Genomic DNA, 25790 nt, shown 5'->3' with positions numbered 1-25790 from the left:
CCTCCCGATACTCCCTCACTGCGTCCCCTCGGCACAGGGCTGCACAAGCCAGCCCCACGCCTGGCAAGGCACGCACACGCACACGGCAGATCAAAAGCTGTACTGAATATGAACAGCCACCGTGGCATCTGAACGGTCCCAGGCCCAGGGCTGTCCAACTGACTCGCCGTGAGGTTTGGCTCATGGTGGAAGCTGCGGCTATGAAAATCACAGAATCACAGGATCACTACGGTTGGAAAAGACCTGTCAGATGATCAAGTCCAACCACCACCCCAACCCCACCATGCCCACTAAACCATGTCCCGCAGTGCCACGTCCACACGTTCCTTGAACACCTCCAGGGATGGGGACTCCACCACCTCCCTGGGCAGCCTCTTCCAGTGCTTCTCCACTCTCTCAGTAAAGACATTTTCCCTAATATCCAGCCTGAACCTCCCCTAGTGCAACTTGAGGCCATTTCCTCTTGTCCTGTCACTTGTCACTTGGGAGAAGAGACCAACACCCACCTCCCCACAACCCCCTTTCAGGCAGTTGTAGAGAGCGATGAGGTCTCCCCTCAGCCTCCTCTTCTCCAGACGGAACAACCCCAGCTCCCTCAGCCGCTCCTCATCAGACTTGTGCTCCAGACCCCTCACCAGCTCCGTCACCCTTCTCTGGACACGCTCCAGCACCTCAATGTCCTTCTTGTAGTGAGGGGCCCAAAACTGAACACAGGATTCGAGGTGCGGCCTCACCAGTGCCGAGTACAGGGGCACGATCCCCTCCCTACTCCTGCTGCCACACCATTTCTGATACAGGCCAGGATGCCGTTGGCCTTCTTGGCCACCTGGGCACACTGCGGGCTCATGTAATGTAAATGTAAATGAATGTAAATGAATGTATGTAAAGTAAATGTAAAGAAAATGTAAAGTACCTGCATGTACCTGCACTCAAAGATAACTTCACGCCAGTATGTAGAAAACAGGATACTGCCCCTCATAGAAACACCACCTAAATTCTGTAGTCTTGTTTTTCATCATTAAAACTGTTTTCCAGCCTTTATGTGGCACCACTATTGCTTTCAAATTTAAACAGTATAATCAATTCATCAGAGAGAAAACCGAGACATTTACCAATACTGATTGTCTTAAAACATTACTAAAAATCTCCTTTTGACTTTATGTACTTAAAACCTGTAGCTTCTCAGTACTCCCACATGCTGTGATACCTTATGAGAATTTTAAACTTTTTTGAGGATTTACTTCTCAACATTTATCAGTGAGGTAGAGTTAAAATTCATGACATTTTTTTACCTTCATCAGGTTTTCCCCCCCTTTCTTTTTAAGGCATGGTCTTACCATCATTTTAGGACTGTTACATGCAAAAGCACGCAATCTCCACAAATACTCCAGTACTACTACTTTTTTAATTACTATTTCATCATTGTCAGGTAATCAATCCATGCCTTTGCATGCACTAAACAGTAAGAGGTGCTACAGTCCCATGTATCTCACCCAACAGTACATTCAGAATCAACTGTGGTGCTAGCAGCCTTTTAGTTTCCCATATTCAACTGCATCTATTGCCTATTAACAGTTTCTCTGGAATAATAATACCTGAGGTCTATTTCTAGTGCTCTTCTTGCACTAGCTTGGTGCATTGGCCTTCTTCTGCCTAGTAAGATGTCAAATACTATGAAAATAAGTTATTTTCAATGTTAGACCCATGCTACTTTGAAGTTAAGATTACTGTTGCCAAACTATTTCAGCCCCCAAGGGTAGCAAATAAAAAGGACCACAGCAGAAAAGGAAAAGCATTCCTCCTTGGAAAAGAAATCCTCCTCTGAGTTTGCATTTCCATTTTATTTCAAAGATCTTTTAGAAGGAGAACTGGAAGGATGAGCTGGAAACAAAAGGGGGACTTTACACGCTGAAAAAAGCAGTTCACCCTAAACTCTCTATGCCTTTTTCCAACTGACCCCTCTCTACACACCCTCCCAGAGCCAGCAGTCACACGCAACAAAATAGATACCTCAGACACAGCGTTCACCATCAGACTGTTTTCCCAGCATTGTTACAAAGCAATCTGTTCTAGATAAAGAATCATCTCAATTCTGAACTGTAATATTTTAAAGTAAGCAATATCATGAACAAAAATGAGGAAAAACGTGATTGTAGAAAAAAATATTAAAACCAAACAATAAAACAGGCTATTAACTTATCAGTAGCTCAGCAGAATTTGCATCAGATCCTAGGAGAAGTAACAGCATTTCGACAGCTAAAAGCGGTATTACTGCTATGGCATTTCTTAATAAGGTGAAATTTCTTGACTAAATCTGTGGTGGTTTTGCACTCTCCCTTTTTCTATTATAATTTTATCACTAATTTGATAATGCGTTTTTATGAAATTACAGGATAATTCTTTCAGGTATTTGAGTTACGGTGGCACACAGCAACCTCAGCAGGACTGGAGTTGTCAGAGCTACCTTCTGAAGCTATGGCACTTGAAAAAAGCAGGTCTGTAAAGACGCTTTTGATTGGGATTACATACAGCTTTTGTAACCAAAATGTAAGAAGGAATAGATTTATTCCACTTTGGAGTATGCGACCTAGCTAAAATTTGCAAGGTACAAAATCTGCAAATTTGCAGAAAGCGATCTTAGGTTAAGTTTCAAGTGCTGGTAAAGGCTTTTTCTATGACTTCAATCAGGAACCTCTGGAACACCAAGCAGTGAGTTTTACTGAATTTCTATGTGAAGTCTGTGCCGATACACCAATCAGAAAGACAGGGAGTTCCTCTTTTTCAGATATAAATTTCAGAACATTAAAGTACAATGTCTGCATAACTTCCTATGCCTCTGTTGAAGCAAAAACTCAGAACTTTGTGACTTCAGTCTACAATTTTCTATACGGCATTTTAAGTATCCTCCTCAAAATAAACCCATGTTACTCCTTTCGATACATATTTGATTTTCTCTATTTCCCCACCACCATTACTAGGCTTCTGAAAATGAATTTCAATCATGTCCTGTATGCTTTCCTCATCATCTTCCATCTCTTGAATTCCTTTCAACAGAATGGTCTTCTTAGAAATCCCACAAAAGAGCTATTGAGGAAAGAAAGACAAACCTGTATTACACATCAGCTGTTGCACGTACACCCAAAGTAACTGACAGATTCTGGAAATAAACATATCTCTGATCAGGTATGGCTAGGACCTTTGATTACATTTTAAGACTCTGGACAGTGTGGTATGTTTCTGTCACGGAAAATAGCAGGAGTTCCGAACTCTATCACACACTACCGAGTTGAACTGGCAATGCACCTAGCCTCCTTAGCTGGTGTGACCTACACTCCTCACTGCACACACACACACTGGATTTGGGGATCTCTGATGACTCTGGACAGCATCACTCCATAAAAATCCATGCCAATACATCATACACACCTGCAAAGAATGCTGTTTTATCTCATAAACGCACACACTCTAGTCAATGCTTTAATTATAAAGGCCTGATTATATACACAATACTGACTTGATTACAACCTTTTCATACAAAGTAAAAGACTATTTCAGTGAGAATATGATAAGCAAGCAGACTAGCGTTACAGGAAAATAAGTCATTATTTGGGTTGAATGAATGAATGAAAAAAATGAAAGCGCAAATGTTTCATAGAAGAACAAGGGTCTCTGCTGAGTCTATCAACAAGGCCTCTCATTAGGGATGAATATGACAGTGCTTTGTGACTCGGAAAAACATTGTTGTGTCTACTATTAACCTACTTCACTTCACAAACAATTCCGGATCTGCCTCCTGTCTAGCACAGACATTATGGTAAGAAATGATATAATGTGATCAAGGGAAGACACGCACACCCTTTTAAAATAAATTATAGCTTTCACACTCCCAAACATAAGATTATCAGCAGAGCAGCATATTGCAGACTCACACTTGCTATTAAGTTTCACGAAGTGCATGACACAAAAGCTTCTGCAGTCCTCAGAACTGAAAATTCTGCCCTTATCTCATATTTCCCCGTATCTCTGCTATGTAGGAGTTAGCCTGGACTAGATTCTTTTACCTGAAATTTTTCCAAATGTATGTTGGTGTGTGGGGACACAGAAAGCCGATAGCATCTTCCATTTACAAAGAAAGGATATTTAGTACATCTCACAAAGCTGTTAGCTGCTGTAACGGGGAATGAGAAAAAGAGGAGTAAGAGTAATATAATCTAAAATGCATTTTGTAAGCATATCAAAAAACAGACTAATCTTTCTTATACGGATTTAGAAACTAATATATGATAGCACACTTGTAGATTCTTCGTATGCATTTTGAAAAAAGTTTATCTGGCATTTCCAAAAAAGCAAAATCATTAAATACCCACAAAAGCTTCTGAAATAAATCTAAAGCAGCTGCTCTAAATGGATGTGGCTCCACTGATCTTCATAGAATTTCATACAGTTGGGCAATCTGAATGTCTGTCTAACTTCATTGTCATGAAACAAGAGCTAAAATCAAACACATTTTCCTAATTTTCTTTTTGCAATATAAGTGTCTAGCAATGCAAAGAAAAAATGGGCTTTTGACAAAGAAAGAAATAAAGCTCACAAGCTGCGTATCGGGTCATGTTTGATGAAAAAGGAGTATGATGAAATACCGCTTTTTTTACAACATGTGGGTGAACCCACATCTTCTCCTGTGGGAAGAATTTGCTACGTTCAGTGGTTAAGTTAACACAGAGTGTAATATGGAACGGAATGTAATGCAGAATGGACAATATGGCCTGTACATCTAGCTAACAAAATATTACATACTATACCTCCAGGTCCAAGGAATGTAATAACAGCTGTTCTAGACTGCTTGTCATAGTTCACATTTTCTACTTCTCCTCCTCCTCCCTGTTCAGATTTGTAGAAATTCAGCTCTAATTTGTCTCTCATCCAGTCTTCAGGAATGGATAGGTCAGGTACTTCTGAAACGTTGATCTTCTTTCCAGAAATAGTGACATGGAGCTAAAAAAATAATTTTTTTGTGTACTTTGTGACTGAAAACACGCAAAAAAACCCCGAACCTAAAGCTTTCTAAGTACTGCAAGTTGGTATCTTCATAGTTTCATATTTCAGTTGATTACCTCAAATTTGATTCCCATTTCAGGCGTAAAAGGCCGCACTCTCACATCTGCTCTTTTGTTGTCCAGGTTCACAGTATGCTTATCCATTTTTTTCAGTTTCTGGGCAACTACGGAAAATCACAAGTCTTCAGATATGAAAAGCCTTGTTAAAGGCTTATAAAACAAAAACTATTCCCCAGTCTCTTACGCGAAATCTCCTTTTGTATCAATAAAGGAGAAATAAATAAGAGTTAGGCAACCAGATCCCACTATCCATGTGTTCAGGCATGTCTATTTCCATAAAATCTCACTGGTTATAGACAACAGGTAAAATATTATACTATCTTTAGAACAGTAAAGTATAGTAGAATCTTTATGCTGTCAAAAGGTGCTCTCACTGTACCAAACATTAATCCTAGCCTTTTCGTATTTCATTTAAAATATTCTTGTACGAAAACCACATCACTACCAGCTGCAGAGAATGCCTATTAGCGGTGTTACATTTTATCTGAAAGAAATGAATCGGACACTAGCTTTGTATCTGGAATATACTTGCGTAACGGAGTTACCCACCAAGCAGGCCCAGCCAGACTGCCTGCAGGCTCCTTGCAGGCAGGTACCAGGCTGTCCAAACAGCAGGCATCTCAGTGGGAAGCAGGAAAGTTACAGAATGCACCATCCCTCTGTCATCTCAGATCTACCCATCATCTGATGGGTACCCTCAACCAACATAACCACTGTCAGAATAAGGTACTGCCCAGAGTAAAGAAAATAATCAAATTCTGCTGTCAAAACATTTTGAATCATTCTTGACAATACTCTGTGAGGTAGAAACATATTCCCAATTTCAAATACTGAGTATTGTTTGTATTAGCTGAGAGCAGAAATCTGGTAACCCAACAAAAACATGCAGAGTGCTTGCAAGGATTTTCTTCTACTGATTAGTATCATAATAGTGAAATGTTCTCTGTGTATTCTTTCTTTGGCTGTTGATTTTTTTTTCCAAAATGTTTATGTAAATCTTTTCCTTGTGGCAATGAAATACATCAGAGACATGAATTTTATACTTAAAATATGCATCATACCTTCTTCATCTTCAAAAGTAAGCAGTGCCTGGTTTTGATTCAGTCTGAATGGGATTTTTGTAGTTACACCAAAAACACAGTGAGTGTTCATATCTGGACAACCATCCCTCGTGTCTTCCATGTGAGAGAACTTCATTTTCATTGCTGCTACCTTTTTTTTAATCTAGTATTTTAGAACCAAGATAGGAAAAAAAATCTTTTCTGTAATTTATTGCAGAACAGAAAAATGAACAGTCATCTTTCCTTGAAGTGCTACATAGATTTTTGGTTTTTAAAGTCTAACAGTCAAGCAGATTCAACTCATGGCTGGTAAAACAGGTGTAACTCTTCTAACTAAACTGACCAGTTGTACTTGTCTATTCCTGGGATTTTTGTCAATGAGGTGGCTTGTTTTTTTCCCCTTGATTAACTTTGACCTTAAACGGTAAAAATTCAGTTGAAGTTCACAGGGATTTCCACCTGCAGAATTAGAATACTTTTGGTATCTAAAATTTGCAAAATGCAAATATCAGAGTCATTTGTGTTGCCATTTATTTTTGCCTAATTGCATCACTGCTCTACAGCAATGGCAAGTCTGCTAATAAACAGCCTTGTATGTTGCCATCTTAGTAAAAGAGAGAAAAATATCCAAGTATTTTATAACTAGGATAGATTAAAACGGTTCGTGAAAATGTTTGTTAGGAAAGGCTGCTTTGATAGCCTTGAGGGAGTTTCAGGCAACTCTTTTTCTCCCCTTCACGTAATTATTTCAAAATAAAACCCCGTGTAGAAGAAAAATACGTTTGTGTCAAGATAAAATAACCAGAATAATTAAAGCATTCCTGCCACCTATCTTCAAAACTAGCATCTTATCTATGAGCCCACTTTCTTTCCATTTCCTCTGCTGCCAATGGAAAGAGAGACACTCTTCCGAAAGATAATTCAGACACGGGGTGTAGGCCCCTGTTCACACTGAATCTCAGTCTAGAGAAGCCTTGCCCTGTCCAATGGCTGCACAGGAGGCTGGACTTAATTGACATCTCCTACACGTAGAAATGTAATTTAGAAAGCTAAAGCTAATATTGTAATATTGTTAACATTAAACAAGGCAATACTTGGAGAGAGTTTCAATCTCTGTATAAACAAAAAACGATCACTGTTTTCATTTTACTGTAAACTCCCCAATTTTGTTCCAATTCGGAATGAAACAGGTTTTTAAAAACTAAGATTTCCACAAGGCAAGTTCCAATTTCTGAACACCTCAGAATCTGCAGCAGTTTCACCAAAAGACACTTTGGACCCTGAGTTCAAATCTATTCAGTATCACTAATATTTATCTGGCTGCAAATTGAGTTATTTCTGATTTGGAGTAACAAGAGAAAGACTATAATCAAGTCAAGCTCAATATACGCTAAAATAAATGCTACATTTGCCATATAATGGACATATTCCCTGTCTTCCACCCTCTTCCCCAAGAAATATAAAATGAGAGTACTTGAAAATTACTAATGCTATGTGTATTTTTTATTTCAGTGTCTTCCATTTTACAATTTTCTGCTTGTCTTCATTCCTCTCATGTTTTCAATATCTCACATACTTGCTTCCGTATCCTTAGCCTGCTTCACATTATCTTGCCAGGTAAAACAAGAAAATAAAACTTCAAGCTGTATTTTATATTGAAATCAGTAGAGGTTCAAATGCTGAACAACTGGCCCCAATGGTCTAGAATTGACAAAATAAGAACGTGCCCTTCCAAATGACAAATTGCAAAATATTTCAAACTTTACCTGACCATCCCGCGAAAGCACTGAACTACATTCTGCAAGGTCTTCTTTGAGTTTTTGAATCTCTCTCTTCAGCTCAGCGTTTTCTTGGTTGAGTACATCGAGTTCTTTCTACAGCCCAAAAAGTATTAAATGCAAAATTAAACACATAGAAGATAAAAATACTTTTCAGCAAAATCTGTAGACATTAGAAACTGTTTCAACTTTTAATTATTCTACATTACAGCCATGCACAATACATTTTTTGCATAGTTTTAACTATCCGCAAGGTAAATTCACTCACTGAGGAGCAGTTTCAGTCAAAGTAAATTACAGTAAGAGGGTTTTTGAAACGAGGCATTAGTGTTTCCAAGCACATACAGTGTACCATAGATTGCACAGTGCCTTCCATAGTTATGTCAGTTCCTTATACATGCAAGGTCAGACCCTATGTCAACACACAAACACTTTATTTTTTGTACCACATGAGATCCTAGGAACTGTTACTCCCTTTTCTGGAAAGTTTACCGGGTGAGGACAGTTTCTGACACACTCCTGCTCTTCCCTCTTTATACTTCTTTGGCAAGGAAGAGGGAACACCTCTTCTACCTCTTATCTGCTACGTACTTCCTCCACACCAATGAATCCTAAATGGCCATAAAGCCCATGTAATTAAACCCAGTATTTCCTGGACAGGGAACACAACAGAATGAGAAGGAAACACAGCAGATGTAGTCAGCTCCAGCCATACGCAATTAGAAGATGGTTCGTTTAAAGTCATTAACCACTCAAGACATTTAGACCAGTTCCCGTCGGATGAAGACAATGTAAAACAAAAGCCAGATTATGATAATGACCTCTTCTGGCTATAAAATCCAAACATTTATGACTGGAGAACCAAAACCAACTTTCAGAAAATCTCATGCCAACCTGAATGTACTTAACCTATTAATTTCTCTCACTGAAACCACCTCCTTGACAGCCTGTGGAAACTTATCCTATTACTGTACCAAGGACTGCACATGGCAATGAACCAATGAGTTCTAGAATCAATTCGTTCTAGAAAGAAGAGCCCTCTTCGAAAAGGTTCTGGCTCTTGCCCAGCTCGTTCTCACTTAAGAAATGCTAATCCCTTGGGTGCTGTAACATCTTATAAGGCAGGCTGGGAGTTGACAAAGCAGTGCAATCAACCCATCCAATTTTATCTGCAACACACAAAACTGAAACTTGTCAAAATAGGTCTCAGTTCCAACATTACCATAAGACTTACTTTATTGCACTGGTTCTTAATCTGCCAGTGAAAAACTATCTGTAGAACATTATAGTCATATAGTCTGCAAACTGGTAAAGCCGTTTAAACTGAAAAGGAAATATTAGTCTTATTTTCTCTAATCAACACCTCCTTCACAACTCCCCAAATACTAACAGCTATGAGTAAGCTTTCTCCATACCTCATGGGTGTCCCTAAACATACTAATGTCCTTATGCTGTTTCTCTTGAAAGTCCTTTAGCTTCATCAGCTCCTCCTCTGCTTTAGCACACTCTTCATCAGCCCTTAATTTACAGAGAAGAAGGTCAACTTTTGCTTTTTCAGCTTTTTCAACTCTTTCCTGGATAGTAAAAAGAAGAAGATTTTTAATTTTTTTTTCTTCCACGGGAACAAACAAAACCTTAAGTAAGCCCTTTATATTTATTTATTTTTAACACTTTGGATAAATATTTCTCTTAGATTTACAAGTGTAGTTACCACTGAAATCAACACAAGCATCTACCATTGAAGAATAGAGAGGAAGTTAGACAAACATGTTAGAACTGGGGGAGAGTTGATTTCATTTTCGGATGGACTCAAGCATCTTTCAGCTAATTTTCACGCTTCTACGTGCTTTGTAGAACTTGCCTTCCATTTCTTCAGTTCTTCTTTAAGTCTTTCCATCTCATCTTCTGGTGTGCCAAAAGGGTCAGGGGTTGTCATACTCTGGAGAGAAAAAAACAGGCACACACAGGTTATCTCCTCCATTAGGCAATAACTGAGACAAACCAAACAATTCAAATGAGTCTTCAAAATAAAAGAAAATGAACCCTCTGCAGCTGGATGAAGCATTTTGCCAGGGTAGTTTTCAATGTATGTCCACTAATGAAAGTCCAGTGTATCTTGCCTGTGTGCCCATTTGCTGTTTTTCTCCAATTATGCAGGCAAGATATGTGGCGAGTCAAACATTTTGAGAGACCGATTGTATTTAGTAATTAAATCTTACTAGAATCTGCATGCCAGAGGATAGCATATACCACATAATTTTTTAAAAATGCATTTAAACCCATAGGCCCAATCATTGAACTATTTTAATGGCTGGACAGGACAAAAATCCAAGAAAATGGACCCTGGTCGTAATAATTGTCTGCTAACTATCCAACTGAAAATATTCACAGGCTAATATTTTGATAAATAATAAAAGCAAGTTGTCTCTATGTTCTTCCACAGGGAACTAAGCCCCTCAAACCCACAAATGTTTATCTATATGCTTTCTCAGCAGTTCCTCTAAGAGAATGTATAAAGAATATACAGGCCTAATGAGAAAAAGATTTCAAAACGGGATGCTTCCAAGCTCAGGGAGATTGGACAATAAAAGGTAACATCAAGCAGGAGGGAGGTGATAAAAGAAGCATTTCAGAACTTAAGTACGTCAGGTTCACAAACTGGAACTACGACTGGATAAAGCCCAAGAAGAGAGAAAATCTTCTCTGTTCTGTTTTGTTTCTATGGCTGCAATATTCTGCAGAAAAGAAAAAAAAATCCAAAGAGACCTGCTGAAACAATCCCTCCCTTTTACTTAAGATTACATAAAAGTTGAATGTGAACCATGAAATTTAGGCATGGAAAAGGTCTAAATTAGATAGTCTCGTCAATTCTCTTGGTAATTCTGGGTATTTCCTAAAAACAATAAAATACAAAATAATTTTTTCCACTACCTTGTCCAGTTTCAAATGCCTGTTAAGCAACAGGGAAATCCCCATCTGCGTATAACTTAAAACTGGAAAAAAATTCCTTCGCTCAAGCCACTGAGTGCAGGAAAGCAGAAGGATGCACGTGCCACAGCTGGAAGCTGATAAGAAAGAATGCCTGTTTTTTACTGAAAAATGGTCTAAGACAACAGTTTTCAACTCGAAAGAAAGAAAAAAGTAACAAGGAAAACACAAGAAATCCCAGGGAAAGTCCCATCCAAACTACTTGCTGCACTGCAAGAACTGAATCAAGGGAGGTGCCAGGAAAAAGGAAATTCCCCTAAGAAACCTCCACAGAGACAGATGAGCAAGCAAGGTAGGAGAGGAAAATTCTAACAGAATCTGTAATGCAGACACTTTGGAATGGGACTCTCCCTATGGAAACAGGAGGTGGGAATGAGGAATGTCCAAAGTATTAAAGGATGGAAGAAGGTGAGACAAGACATTTCAGAAGCACTGTCCTAGCAGCCCAAGCACGAACCTTCATTCAGAGATACTATTGTTAAATACAGATTTTTCCAGGTAGCACATCAGGAAATACTTACAAAACCATTATCTTTTAAAGATGGCAGGGGACTTGGTAAATCCATTGAAACCTGAGGGAACAGGGAAAAAAATTACAACATTGTGTGTGTATTAGGTTTTCTTTGCAGCAGAATAGAATACCAGAATGGAATACCTGAAGCTGTGTTGGGCTAAAAGAATTTTTAAATGTAAATGTTGTGTCCTTTTATAAGCAAAAGTGATATATATTGGATATCTGAAGCCTCCTTCCTTACTACCATAAAAGCCAGAGACATGTGTGAAGCATTCTACATTGCACAACTTAATTTTTCAGTCCTGAAACTTACGTACTTACCTTTACGTTATTTTTGTACCGTTACACACAGGCTTAACGTCCTGTATGCTCTGTGCTTAAGAGATATAACCCTTAAACCTAACACAAATGAAAACACTTCCTTTACACAGCAGGTAATGTAAAAGCTGGAATCTGTTGCCACAACATTTCGTGGAGACAGATAAAAAGCAGTTTAGTCAAGTTCATGAGCCACTGATCCACAAACAGATGCTACGACGCACAGGTTCCCAAGCAAATCTAGCTTGTGAATGCCGGGGCAAGCGCAAGGGCTTCGCACCACGGGTTAGACCCTCTTTACGCAGTGTGGTCTAACAACTGCCAAGGCCCGGGTAGCAGGCAGCCCAGCATCCTGAGCCGGCTGGACATTTCTGACACTCTCACCTGAGAATTCTGAGCTTGGTTTTTACCCAACACCACCATACCTGCTCCATCCAACAAGGAGGCTTGAAATTGAGGTTCATGATCCAGGAATCCCTTTCTGGTTTGCGTTAAGTAACCGAAATTCACTGACTTAGTTACCGATTCCTGATTAAGGAAAGTTAAAGCAGCATAACTGAAAAACATCTTTGCTTGGCTTCTCCACAGGATAGCCCAGCCAGCGGCAGAGAGGCCCGTCTCCGCGCCGCCATGCTTTCCTTGGTGGTCTGGGGGACCGAGAACAGGGCTGACGGCCGCACTGGAAGCTCTAGCAGCCCAACCGCCCGCACTAGCCCCTCGCCTCCCCGGGCGAGGCCAGGGAAGTGCCTTCCCCTCAGCCCTTCCTGCGCGGGGAGGCCGCTCCCAGCCCGGGGGCTGCGCGGAAGGCCGCACCCGGCCGAGCGCCGCGAAGAGCCCGAGGCTCGCTGCCCCGCCAGGCCGAGCACCGGCAGCCGCCGGGCGGGAGACAGGCGGCCTCCCCGGGCTGAGGGCTCAAGCCGGAGCTCACACAACTTACAGCCGGAAAAAGCTCCGGAGCGGAGGCGTTTCTGGGGTGGCAGCCGCGGGTCCCTGCGGAGGCAGCTGGCCGCGCTCCGACGCGTACCCCCCGCACGGCGACAGGTCCTGCGCAGCGCCGCGGCCCGCAGCCCCGAGCCGGGCTCCCCGCAGCCCCTCCGGTCCCTGCCCGGACACTTCCCCGCGGCGACCGGGGCCGCCCGCTTTCGCTTTCGCTTTCCCCGGCCCTGTCACCCTCAGGAGGCGGTGGCGGGGTGCCCGGCCCCGGGTCCCCGCGGGCGACGCCGCTCCTCTTCCTCCAAATCACGTGGAGGAAAGCGGCGCCCTCCTCCGCCGCCTCCTCGGCGGAGGGCAGCGCGGCGGCCAGACCCCTCCCGCCCTGCCTTCGCCCGCCGAGGGGCGGGAGGAGGGCGGCCGGGTTGCGCGTCCCACCACCCCTCAGCTGACAGGGCCTCGGCTGCGGAGCCCCGGGGCATCCCTGGTAAATAGCCCGTGGGCGGCCCCGCACGTAGTGTCCTGCAGAAACTGGGAAAACCCCGGAAAAGGTAGGGAGCGGGTGGGCTGGGAAAGGCCGCTGGTTGCTGTGCCTTCAGGGAGGGCACGAAGCCTTCAGGTCGGCCATCACCTCCCTTCTGTTTCACCTTTTTCACCCATCTCTTAACTTGGCTGGAAGATTATGGTTTGGCCTCTGGGTTTTTCTGTGAAGTAAAGTGACTAAGTCTTGGTGTCCTCTAGCTAATTCCAGTGAATTTGTTTCATTTATTTATTTGTTTGTTTGTTTTAAACCACATTCTCTGGAATCACGTGTTTGTATTATAAGGAATAGGTCACCAGGCTGTGGCAAAATGCGTAAAACATTCAGAGTCAGAAAGACCCTTTGCTGATGGAGGTGCCGCATTAAAGAAAAGAATTTCTGGAAAAACAAGCGGCAGGCGGTGGCCACGCAGCCCCTTCCCTGGGGCGGCAGCAGCCCGCCATCTTGGAGGGAGCCCGCCATCTTGGGTCTGGGGGATGGGGTGGGGCCCTGGGGCAGGGGGTGGCAGCCATCTGTCATCAAGCAGAGGGCTTCGTCCTCCGTCCAAGAGACACATGGCTGATTTATAAACCCTTCCGTATATAGAGTCATAAAAATGATCCATGGCAGATGCACCTAGAGTTGGGCAACAAAGTCATTGATGGGCAGACTATAGGCAATGCCACCTTCATTCTGCAGTAAGTGTTTAAGGTCTCTGAGGTTTTTTCAAGTCCTCTGGCTGGCCATAGTGTGTGCTTGGTGAGTTGGATTGGAGCACCAATGTGACAACTACCTCCTATCGCCCCTTCACAAAAAAGCCCCGTCTTTGGCCAGATCAGTTCCCAGATCTGTGCCCACAACTGCTAGTGCCAGCACAGGGAAAGAATGGGAGGAGAGCTTCAGCATGCGTGTGACAGCCTAGAGAAGTCATGAAATGTGACTGACTCACGGTTGCAAACGTTCGCCATGTTAGCCAGCGGGCACTCATTTTCTCAAGAGATTTCAGGGAAGAGCTTCTTCAGGGAATGAAAAGCTTAGATTTCCATGATGATCAGTTCGACGAAGAGAAAGCACTGGCTCCTCCTGGAAGGGGAGGCTAAAAGGCTTTGGTTACTGAATGATCCTTCATGTAGGTAACTAAAGGAAAGAGTCTCTTGTGGATCCTGAGAGAGCTGGTATGACTCACGTCCTCATGTAGATTATGTTGCTAGGACAGACTGTTGCTAGGACTTCTCGTGATGGGAGTTGTCTGGTGGTACGTACAAAGCATGGGTGGGTGAAAGAAAAGTGCCACAGTCATCTTTCACTAATAGCTCTTGGATTCAAGAGCAGACAATGCATCCAAGATTGTAGCCAAGCAGTCAGACACAGCTGATTGAATTCAAGACTTACTATCTATTTAGATACCCATAATAGATGCATTGCAGTCATGAACAAAATTTGGGCAATGTCTATGTCCTAGGCCAAGAAAAAAAGAAAGCATATTGCTTTCAGGTTTCCTTTAAAACTAAGCTGACTGATCTTTTAAATGTTACCCTCAAAATTGCAAACAGACTTGTAGTCATTGGCCAAAGTATTTTGTATGGTTAGCAGTCAATCAGCACTGACTGTTAAAGAAATTAATCCTCAAAAATTCAAAATATGCCAAATAGTTGGAGAAAGAGCAGAAGCTGACTTTGTCACTTAGCAGATGTGGACTTCTACTTTCAGAGGAAAGCAAGAGGAGCTGGATAGCAGCGAAGCGTTGCAGTGAAATTGGTTGGACTTTGCGTGCACACTTGAGGAGGCCTGTGCAAAAGCAGCCAGATCGAGGTTTTCAGAACTTTTGCTTTCATTGGCTATACAAAGGGAATCTTGGATTGCACCCTGCTTGGCTAGCAATTGCCTTGTGCCACTGAATTCAGTGGGATTTTTACCCATGGGGTAATTATTATAGCAGTTTCAAATGTCCTTATCTGTTTTTTAAGAAAAGTGGATGAAGCTATGACCCTGTATTCGAGATATTTTTTAAATTATTTTCTGCCTTGACAATGGATAACTATGTTTACTATTGCTTTATAAACACAAAGTTGGTTACTAATGAGATGAGTAAAAGGGAGAGGTTTAGCTGGAGTAGCCAGGGAGGAGGAGGTGATTTTGTTATGACCTAAGTACAGATTTTAGATTTAAATGTCAGAGTGGCAGGCAGTTCTCCAGTAACCGTGGTCATGTTGGGAAGTCACTGCTGATCTGAGCGAGCCTTATTTCTCTAAACTCCAGCGAATGCAGCACTGCTAATCTGTTTACATGGCCTGCTTTGGGATTTGAGCTGAACAGTGTGTTTGTGCTTGTTTGGTGAAGGAAGTTTATTGGAGATACTGAACTGGGCCAAGTTCCTTAACTGAAATGGAGTTGACTTTGAGTTTATACATTAATTGATTTGTATGTGTAATGAATTTATAATGTTAACCACATATGAATGAGAGTGAAGGGAAAGACATTGATTTCATAACTCTGAAGGCTCTAGCTAAAGGGAAAAATCAAGGAGTAAAATATAGCATAGAGTACAAGAAGCTTTAAAACTCTCAGGATTTCTCTGAGCAGTCTGCTTTGATACCAACCTTGTTCTTCAGGAGTCTGAAAAACTCTTGATGAGCCTAGAAATCTGAACTGGAAACTTCAAAGGAAAACCATGACCCTTCTGGCAGCATAGGATTAGGACTCATCTACAGCAGGAAATACTCAGATTGAGGTGGAAGAAGGTTTACAGCCATAAGCTTACCTTTTATTGGTACCAAAACAATTTGACTATACCTCAGCTTCTGGACAGTAACTGTCATGGCATTACCTTCAGAGGGAGAGTATTTTGGTTCTTTTAAAGTTAGAACAGATCCAAAGAAGGAAGTAAATGGAATTTAGGTCCTTAGATCATAACTATCATCATGAAAGCCCTGCTCAGTGCCTGTCTGATCCTTGAGGTACCCTGTCTGCAAAGGACCCTTGTTCTCCAGACAGGTCTAGTAGCATCTTAATGTTGGCAGTTCTGGGTGCTTTAGCTTGATAATGCTTAGAAGCCACATTCAACCACTGAGGTGTTCTGATGGCACGTATGGTACTTTCACACTTCAGCAGGATTGTGTTCCGCAGCTATCCATCTTATTTTGTGCTTTCTATCAAAATGTGGCCAACAGAGGCATAATGATGCCTTTCCTGCTTATCTTCAAGATTTGCAGAGTCTGGAAAATGGTGCCTGCTTTTGTAAACTATTAGTGCCTGGAAAAAAGGAAATCAGATTTCAGTTTCTTCTTTAAGGACCTGCTCATGCATTCTGTCCACACGTTATCACACAAATACATTCCTTAATAAGCAGGATGCAGTCATGATTCCTGTTTATCAGTGCTTTTTTTCTGTGTTCTTTGAGAAGTTTTCACACATTCTGAAAGAGAGAACAGAGACCCCATGTTCCAGAGCAACCGGTATCCTGTGGTCAGAGCAGTGTTCCAGCAACTGGGAGAAATGGGTTTGACCCCTCTTCAGTGAACCCAGGTGTGCCAATACTTTGCACTTTGTCCAGCAGCTAGCCTGCCCAAAGGGCATGATGATTTCTGTACCACAGAATCACAGAATCGCTAAGGTTGGAAAAGACCTGTAAGATCATTAAGTCCAACCATCAACCAACACCACCATGCCCATTAAACCATGTACCACCTCCCATCCTTAGTGATCTCTACTCAGTTATTGGGAAAAAAAACCCCTACAAACCCAGGGCAAACAGAAATTTCTCCTTTCTATCCTTGGTGCAATGCCAGGCCCTGGAGAGGAGCAGATCTGAACCTTAACATTTACTGTTTTCTTAGTAACTGTAGGTGATCTCTTATGCAGTGCGCAGACTTCTAAGCAGCATCGAAAATCACCGTGATGATAGTTCTGAATCTCACTGCTGAGATACCAAAGTCTGTAGTTTGTCAAACCTTGACGTCAAAGAGACACCAAGAGCATACGGATGGTGGTGTCTCTAAAGAAGCTGTCTGGTCCACCTGTTGTTCCCCTATTCCTCCTGTATCCTGAGTCTTCATGCAGCCACATGGCAATCTAGACTGGGAAATGAACCAGCTTAAAAACTAACCTTGAACAAAGTTGGTTTTAGCTGGCTCATTTCACCAAACTAGTTCATCCTGTGGTCAAAACACATGTGCCATCCCAGGAGGGGGTGGCATGCAGCAGGGTCAGTAGGCCCAGCGCGGTTGAATAACAACTTATTTCAGTGGTGCTGCCAGCATAACATGGCTTACAGCACCCGTCAAAATATGGCCTCATTGTCTGGTGTGGCATAGGGTGCCTCAGTGATGTGGCGGAGATTCCAGATTTTGTTTCAAGGGGCCTACATTTTAGACATCACAAAACATAGTTCTTTTTTCACTCCTTTTTTCTAGCGAGGCAAGAGAGAAAAATATACCTGGCAATGACTATCCAGCACCTTTAGATGTCAAATATCTGCCTCTTATAAATGTACAGGTCCATTTCCGACACAAGCAGAATTATGAAATAAATAACTCTATACCAGTCTACATTCTTTACAGGAAGGATTCTGAAATGTGTCCAGCAAGACTTGGGAATGTTTCAGCTTCCCTAAGATGTGTGTCCCAGAACACAGTACTATGAGGCAATGCAGTGGTTTAGTAAATAGTCCCAGCACGACCGCTAGAAAGCAAACAATGAAGCAGAAATCATCTAAGATGCACGTTGTTAGGCTTGAATCACATTCCATTTCTTGGGCTATAAATCACTGCATGTTAATGAAATACTTCTTTCAAATAACGTTGTTAGTGTTTCAGTGAGGATTATTGGTTTATATAGGCAGAATAAATTCTAGCGTGCAGGCCATTTTACACTGAGAAGACGTAAATGAGAGGGAAGGGAGAGTAGGAGAGGGGGTAGCGGAGATGTGCCTGTCAGTAGTATTAGACTATGCTTGTATTTTATTTGATGAAGGAATAGAAATTGATTGTTTGTATTCCTTAGGAATAAAAAACGTTGCCTCTGAAAATTCCAGGTGTGTCGCAGGCTAACCACTGGCCGTAGCAGAGACTGTAATGGGGGGCAAAATGTTTCTTTGGTCTGCCTCTGGCCTGAATGACAGATTCTGAAATTGTCCGTGTGAAAAAAAGATCTTTTCTGTTTCTTGTCAAACTTTGTAGTCAGCAGGATTTCTGAATGAATACTCTATCAAGATAATCTTTTGGGGAATGTTTAAATAAGTGCCTTAGTCTCTGGCAATGCTTTTTGAAAGAGATTATGAGGTTTCCCCCTTCTTTTAATTTCCAAAAATTATTTAATACATACCATGCTTCATGAAAGAAACACTTACTGAGTGTAAAGCACATAAGGTCCTGTCTTAAATAGAAAGCCATGGAACAGCTGACATAAATTAAAAAGTAAATAGGCATAAGTTAAAACATGAGAATTGCTTATGCAGAGGATATCTCTGGGAAGTAAAGTAATCCCAGTATTATCTAGCTTTGGCCTTTACATATTACTGGAAAAACTCAGAACTCTAAATGGTGAAGAAAGGTCACTTTGCCTGAAAAACTGTTAATGAGAATGTAATGTATTAGGTTTAGTTTATTAACACCACTGGTTTAGTCCGTTCATCTCAATGCCCAATTCAGACAAACCCTAGGCTTTAATAAAGTAAATACTGATATTCCAAGTCTTATCTTCTGTGAGCTTTAACAAACCTAACCTAACTGGGAAAATTGTTAAGTGAGTAAAAATGAAAAGCTCACATTTTTAGAGAATGCAGCTTCTCTTTCCAGCTTTTGCTCCATCGTTCAGTCTTTTGGCAGAGCCCAAGTTGCAGAATGCTGAATAGACTGCCTGCAGATATTTGCATGTAATTCATTTTCTTCTGCCCCGTTTTTATTGAAAGGCCCAACATGAAGCCAAGGATTGACTAACGGCTGTCTCTTACTCTTCTGTGGAAATCCCACTTCCTTCTCCACAGAGGTATCTCCACAGGCAGGCTCTCCAGGGTATACATACAAGATTTCATGGGTTGTGGGTCTTTTTCTTTCCTTTTTTCTCCTTTTCCTTTTTTTTCCTTTTCCTTTTCCTTTTTCTTTTTCATTTTACTTCTTCTTTTTACTTCTTTTTATTTCTTTTTTCTTTTCTCTTTTTGTTTTTTCTTTTGCTTTTTTTTTTTTCTTTTGCTTTTTTTTTTTTTCCAAAAGAACCCAAGGTTTAATTGTTTTGGATAAACTTGTATTTCAATTTCTTTCTGTGCTCGTACACACAAAGCACTCTTTTGAAGATAGAGACACAACAGCTGTTAGCCCAGCTCATTTCCAAATGAAGTGCTACTAACTCTAAGGTCTCTGTTTAGTTTTTGCAGGTTTTTTTTGAAACGCTGTTTTTTATGCCACTGATTCTGGCTGAAGATACTTTGCTGTGTCCAGCTCTTAAATAAGTGGCTCATATTCCCTGATACTCTGGCTTACATCTGACAAGTCATCAAGGCTACATGTTAAATCAACATTAAAAATGTCTAGCGTGATGTTATTCACAGCTGAAGGCAGCCTTAGAATACAGTCTTTGAATTTGTATTCTTATTGTTTCACCACAGAAAACTTACTAACAGTTTTAGGGAGGAGAAAACTGTTAATAAATTTGGGTAGAGAACAGTTGTGGCAAGAAAGAAAATATATTGAAGGAGCTCAAATATTTGTTTCAACTCTTTCAAAGTGAAACCATTTGATTTTTCATTTCAGACATTTTGGAAAATAGCCATATTTCATAATTCATTTTTTTTAGAACCTGAAATGAAAATTAAGTACTTTAAGTCAAATCAAATAAAAAACTTTACCCCAAATCAGTCTATTTCACTAACAAAACACTTTCTATTTTGAAATAACAGACAACTTTATTCCTTTGTATCTTTTCTTCTTTGTGTTTGGCCAGCAAATAGAAAATTCATGGGTTTTATTTCTTTACTTGGATCTCTGCACAAATGTTGCTCAGTAATTACCTTTCCCAGTATGAGTGTGCAGGCAATAACAGTCTTGCATCAAAGCGTAGGATATTCAACATGTACTAAAGTTTCAGTAAGATTGGTATCATCCTAGCTGTTGGGGAAAGACGATTCATTTAGCTCTACAGCTTCATTACAGTGCTCCAAATTTGGGATATTGATTTTTTTACTTGATGCAGCTGTTAATATTCGAAGAGGACAGAGCATAGACTTCCTGGAATACCAGCCAGCTGTCCTTCTGCTTCCACTGCCAGCTTGATAGCTTTTAAAATACTCTTCTAAAGCTGAGCTGGGATTCCTGTAAGATACCTGGAGCTGTTTTGCAAACAACTGAGTATAAAAACTCATACATCTTCCACCTGTATGGAAGCACATATATGAAAAAAATGAGGACAGCTTGAGTAACAAAGAAGCAACCAAAAATTAGCCTAATTTTCATTAGGGTAATCAATTGTGGCGATGCTATCAAGGCTAGCCTTTGATTTTTTTTGTCCGCAGGTTGAATTTGTATACTTAAAGGTACTGAATTATAGACTGAAGATTCATCTTGGTTTTGGCCCAGACGCAGATCACAGTTTTGTCACTTTAATCAGCTACGCTGGGTTTGTGATAGTGCAAAGTTTTTCTAAAACTATGTACTCATGTATATACATCTTTAAGTGCAGAAACTCATACGCCAGTAAGGCACTTTCTGAAGTATCATTTAAAGACTACTTACACTGAGAAAAGAAATCCTTCTGACTTACTTGCTCGTTAGATCTGCAATAATTCCCTTTTTACCTTTTCATCTCCAAGTGGCAAGAAATTCTAATTTTCCATTTATATTCCCATTTTGATATTTTTTGCTGCGGTGCCTGGAGTGGTATTTGGTAATGCTTACTGTTGGTTCTTTCTTCGCAAGGTAAATATCAAATGAATATCAATCAATTATATTGTAAATAACAGGGAAACACAGCAGCAGCTATAATGCTGCTGAAGCCTCAGAATGACTAAGAAAGTTTAACAGCAATTACCTGGATTATTTTTATCCATTTTGGACTTGTTGTGTATGATGGTGGTTTAAAAGAACTGTAGTTCATAGTCATATTTGTGCAATTTAATTAATCTCTCCTGAAAAGGATTGCTTTGCCTATTTGAATTGTTATTTAGGAGTGAAGTATTCTAATGGCATGCTAGATGGCCCAAAACTGGGAGCTGGCAGAGTAAGAGAAGCACAGTCAGAGCATGGAAAACAAGGACAAATAAATACTATAAAAATAAAATTTGAGAAGTCACAATCTGCCAAGTGTGTGAACAAAGCAAAAGGGCACTTTCGTAAACACATAAAGAGGAGGAGGTTGAGACCACAATCGTGTAACAATGACTTAATGGAGGGATGTTACTGCGGGATAGGATAGTCTGTTTTCTTTCATAATAAGAAAAAATGATAAATAAAATATCTTAAAAAAAAAAAACTAAAGCAAGGAGAATACCAACTCCATAAAAACACACGTACATGAAAATTATCTGGGAAGGAGACAGTGGCTCACAGCCATGGGAAATGAATAAATATATAAAACACAGAATGATGAGAAGAGGAAAGTGTGATGTTATCCACAGCAAATAACTTGCTCGGTAGTATTGTATGTCAGACTGCAAAAGCTGGGGATTGCCTCTTTTATAGGTCTAGACTGTTAGCAGGTCATTCCTTTAATGAAGGTGCTGATGGTGATTGTCAGTGACTACCTAGATGAAAGAGTCCAAGCGCTGTCATTTCAGCAGCAGTAGGCATAATCCATGCCATTATAATGCCATTTCCAGCCAACTTGTGCAACTGGGCATTTCCAGGATTATGACACAATGCCAAGAATGTTGGTTAGCACCATACTGAATGCTGTCATCATGGTACTGCATGCATAAGGCAATGGTCAGAGACACCAGCTTGTTTCTCTTGAGCTCACAGGATGTGAACTATGCCCACGCATATAAGCAAATCCATAGCCTAACTCTACACAGAAGGTTAGGAAATGGGTGAAAGAGATCTAATACGTCATACTAAACAAAATAAAACACAAAAAAAGCTGGTAAAATACTGAGTCACCATGGCATTAGGAAAAGACAGAAAATTGATTTCCTCAGAAGCTGAAGCAGACAGCAGGAGGGAGGAGGGAAAATGAATGTGCAGTGGGGTAGGAAATGAGTGTTGCAGACACAAAGGGACATCTTAAGCAATGACTGCTGAGACTAATCCACTGACTATGTTATCACCATATTCATCTGTTTGGGTTTTAGAAAGGAATTTAGCATAATACTGCAAAGCAGATTAATGTGTACGGTTAGCTTTTATGGGACTGGAGGTACTGCCCTTGAACTAACAAGGCGACTGTAAGACCAAGGACACATTCTGCCACTACCATGCCAGTGTCTAGGATGGTAAGCTAACATTTGGTTTACCAAAGGACATCGTTGTGGAAGATCCTTGTATTCAATTACAAAATCTGACATACCACACAAAATGAGGGGTGAGATAATAACAAAGCAAATGAAAAGTAATAGAGGGAGAAATCGAGAGAAGGAGTAAGTAATGGCTTACGGCTTTTGAAAACAGGAAAGTGCAGAATGCTGAAGCTATCCAGATGAGCGACGAGGTTTGACTTCAGAGCGTATCTGAAGGGACTGCTAGTGCCTGGTGAGCCTGGTGACAGCCTTCCTGGGAAACCAGCCTAGGACACAGCATGGGAAGAAGCTTGTCCTAAACCATTAACATCCTTTTCCAGATTTAGGACATTGGTCGGCAGTTCTAAGCAGGTGACCACTCTCCACCTGGGATTCACAGTGTGGGTGGACACCTTCCCACAGAGTGGGCACAGGTATGCATGCCTCCCAAGAGGAAAGCAGACCTTAGCCTGTTTTCTGTAAAACGAGCTGCTGACGGTGCGGTAATGCTGCAAGTCAGAGCATCAAGGCGGCATTAGACTCAAGGAGTCTGAAGGAAATTCTGGAAGAAAGAGCCTGAAGAGGCAGCCCCTAGTGATTTAGGGATTTTCCCTTTGCCCTGGATTCTAGGGCATGCCCCAGATTCCTTATGCATTCTACATAGCTGTATTTCTGTAGCCACTGGATAAAACGCATGACAAGTTCAGTGGCCTCCAGGTTTTCTGAAGTGCAGAGTTTAGGGAGGAGTGATGCAATGCTAGACTATCCACTTCAGTTCCACCCTGGGTCTAATAAATTCATTTTTTATCGATCAGAATATTGATCAGAAACAATCCATTAAGAACACAGAGCAGGAGACATTTTGATGACCACTTATAAGGCCAGTTTTTCCAAAGTATTTAGGTACCTGGCAAGATTTTCACAACTATTTGTGCACAAATGCATGGGAGTATTTTGCTTCTGAAAATTCACTACCTGCCTATGTACATCTTTGGGCATGAAAATATGATGTTATGAGGTGGACAAATGAATGGGATTTAAAGTAAAACAGGTGAAAAACAGTGGTCAGATACTCAGCATGTACATGCTCTGAATGCCCACTGCAGGCTCACTTAATGGAAAAGCTCTTAATTCATACACTTAAATTAGATGCTGTGAATACCTGTGCTATGTTCTATGCCAATGAAATAATTATAAACATAGGAGATTAAAACAAGCCCTTATGAATGCTTAGTTACTTTAATTATAAAGAAAAAATAATTAAAATAGTAAAGATGTTTACTTTGTAGGCAATACTCTGTCAATTTTGCAACAACTTATGCAATATCTCACTGAAAATGTAATGTGAGTAATATGAATTTTTACTGTGCTCTTTCATTTAGTTATTAGTTCATTCTGTCCACTTGGTGTATTTTAACTGTTGCCAGGACAGGGATCATTCTCATGGTGCCACAAAACTGAGTAGTCACGTAATTAGTGCAGATACATGAACCATCAGAGAGGAAAAACATTTTTCCTTTCTGCAGAAGTAATTATTCACTGTAGCTTATTAACTGTCCTTTCTAGGCATAAATAATTATCTCTGCTAATAATGGAACGATTTCTTAGAACTACCCATTTTTTAAAGCACATAAGCTTACAGGAATGTTCATTTCCCCAAACTGCTTGAACACAAAGTCTTTCTTGCAAAAATTGTCTCCATGTGGTTGAATGGTCACCAGTGATTTGGCTCTCATCTTGCTTTCACCAATGTAAAAATAGTTAATAGACAATATTTTTTAAAAGTATTGCAATGTAAATCCTAGATGTTTCATGTACGTTTGCCAAACACTAATATTTTTATGGAGATGCTTACCAAAAAGAAGCACATAATCTTTGAAACCTCTGATTATTAGGTCTTTTATGTGCATATTACAGGCATGTATGTATCCCTAAAATCTTCTTACTGTCTGAGCACATCCTGGTGCTCAGCATAGCATAAATGTTTAGTTGATTGGATAAAACAGCATTTTGGTAGGCAGGTTTTCTTCTGGGAACCAAACTGTTTGTCTTTGAGGTCAGATGTGACCTCAGCGTTCCCAGCTGCAGGAACATGGAGGAGCAGGTCTCTGTCTGTACCCGTGGTTCGTACCGTGAACCCTCCCTAGGATCTTCCTCCGAGCACTGAAGCAAGTTCAGTTTCCCAGCATACAGGAAGACTTTTCTGTAATGGCACCGCACCACTGGATAACAGCTTCCAAAAAACAGGCTCAACGTTTTCATCTGCTTGAGGATATTTGAACCTACATAGCTTAGCTGCAAAGGGCATCTGCCAGTCAGCAGTCCATAGATATTTTGGGGTAACTCTCTCCTAGTATTTCCTTTTAAAGCTGCACCACTTTGGCTAGAAAACTGAATGTTCCTTGTATCCAAGAGGTGGAGAAAAGCGTTCTTCTAAAAGAACTGTGGAAGAACAAGGTCATGGTTTCTTACTACCTTGGCTGTTTGATATCTAGTATTCAGTGGACAAACCTCAAGTATCTTAACAATGGTCCTAGGGGACTAAATTCTGTACATCTGACTCTTTGCATACAGTAATTTTGCAATTGAATAGTAATATTTTCACATACACCCCCAAAATTGTTGCAGTTTGCTTTGCAATGGCTGAGGTTGCAAGCTATTTTTTCTTTTATGAGTTTCTTGGCAACCTTTGGAGCCTGTTTCTCTTGGCGCCCCCCTACCATATTACCCATTCTTCAGTATCATATTCTAAAAACTGTGTTTACAACATTTTGTGATTTTTTAAATATATTCATGTAGTTTTAAAATGTAAACATAGAAGAACATCCACGAGATGCTTGTAAATTTTATATCTGTATATATTTTTAATTTTGATAGGTTCAACTATTTTATTTAGAATTACCGTCACTATAGGACTTCAACTGACAAATATTTTAACTTGGCAAATGTTCAGATTTTTTATAAGTGAATCCATTATACTCTCCTAACATCTGCTTTTAATAATCCCAAATGTTTTTGGTTTGTTCTACTTTCACATAAAGTTTTTTGTTTGCTTTTTTTTAACTAAAGCACCATTACACAGAATGGTTGATTCTTATCTCATTGATGTTGCTGATAAAAATGGGCATTGATTTCAATGAGAA

The 25790-nt window shown here is 40.6% G+C and overlaps 1 protein-coding gene across 3 annotated transcripts; it reads right to left on the bottom strand.

Annotated features, from left to right (window-relative positions):
- Window positions 1-1822: 1822 nt before the first annotated feature.
- NMI (N-myc and STAT interactor) lies at window positions 1823-12805 on the bottom strand. 3 transcript variants are annotated; one of them, XM_059820455.1, is made up of 11 exons: window positions 12714-12735; window positions 12202-12304; window positions 11466-11516; window positions 9818-9895; window positions 9372-9530; window positions 7945-8052; window positions 6179-6341; window positions 5115-5221; window positions 4803-4995; window positions 4062-4168; window positions 1823-3084 (listed from the first exon to the last, which is right to left on the bottom strand). In XM_059820455.1, exons 2-11 carry the CDS (start codon window positions 12238-12240, stop codon window positions 2896-2898), a joined length of 1194 nt encoding a protein of 397 aa, XP_059676438.1. In that variant the 5' UTR covers window positions 12241-12304; window positions 12714-12735; the 3' UTR covers window positions 1823-2895. The 3 variants fall into 3 exon arrangements, with proteins under 3 accessions (XP_059676438.1, XP_059676439.1, XP_059676440.1); XM_059820456.1 differs by having other exon boundaries at window positions 4062-4165; XM_059820457.1 differs by lacking the exon at window positions 12202-12304 and having other exon boundaries at window positions 12714-12805.
- Window positions 12806-25790: the final 12985 nt, after the last annotated feature.

Source organism: Gavia stellata, chromosome 8 (genome assembly GCF_030936135.1).
Source record: "Gavia stellata isolate bGavSte3 chromosome 8, bGavSte3.hap2, whole genome shotgun sequence".
Taxonomy (NCBI): domain Eukaryota; kingdom Metazoa; phylum Chordata; class Aves; order Gaviiformes; family Gaviidae; genus Gavia; species Gavia stellata.
This window is presented reverse-complemented; position numbering and strand designations above follow the sequence as displayed.

Bases quoted from the DNA above. Each gene is read 5' to 3' on its own strand.
- NMI (XM_059820455.1), bottom strand. From the start codon at position 12,240: ATGAACCTCAATTTCAAGCCTCCTTGTTGGATGGAGCAG. The intron at 11,517-12,201 runs GTATGGTGGTGT...CTGTTCCCTCAG, and splicing joins CTCCTTGTTGGATGGAGCAG to GTTTCAATGGATTTACCAAG. The intron at 4,996-5,114 runs GTAATCAACTGA...TTATTTTTTTAG, and splicing joins AAATGGGAATCAAATTTGAG to CTCCATGTCACTATTTCTGG.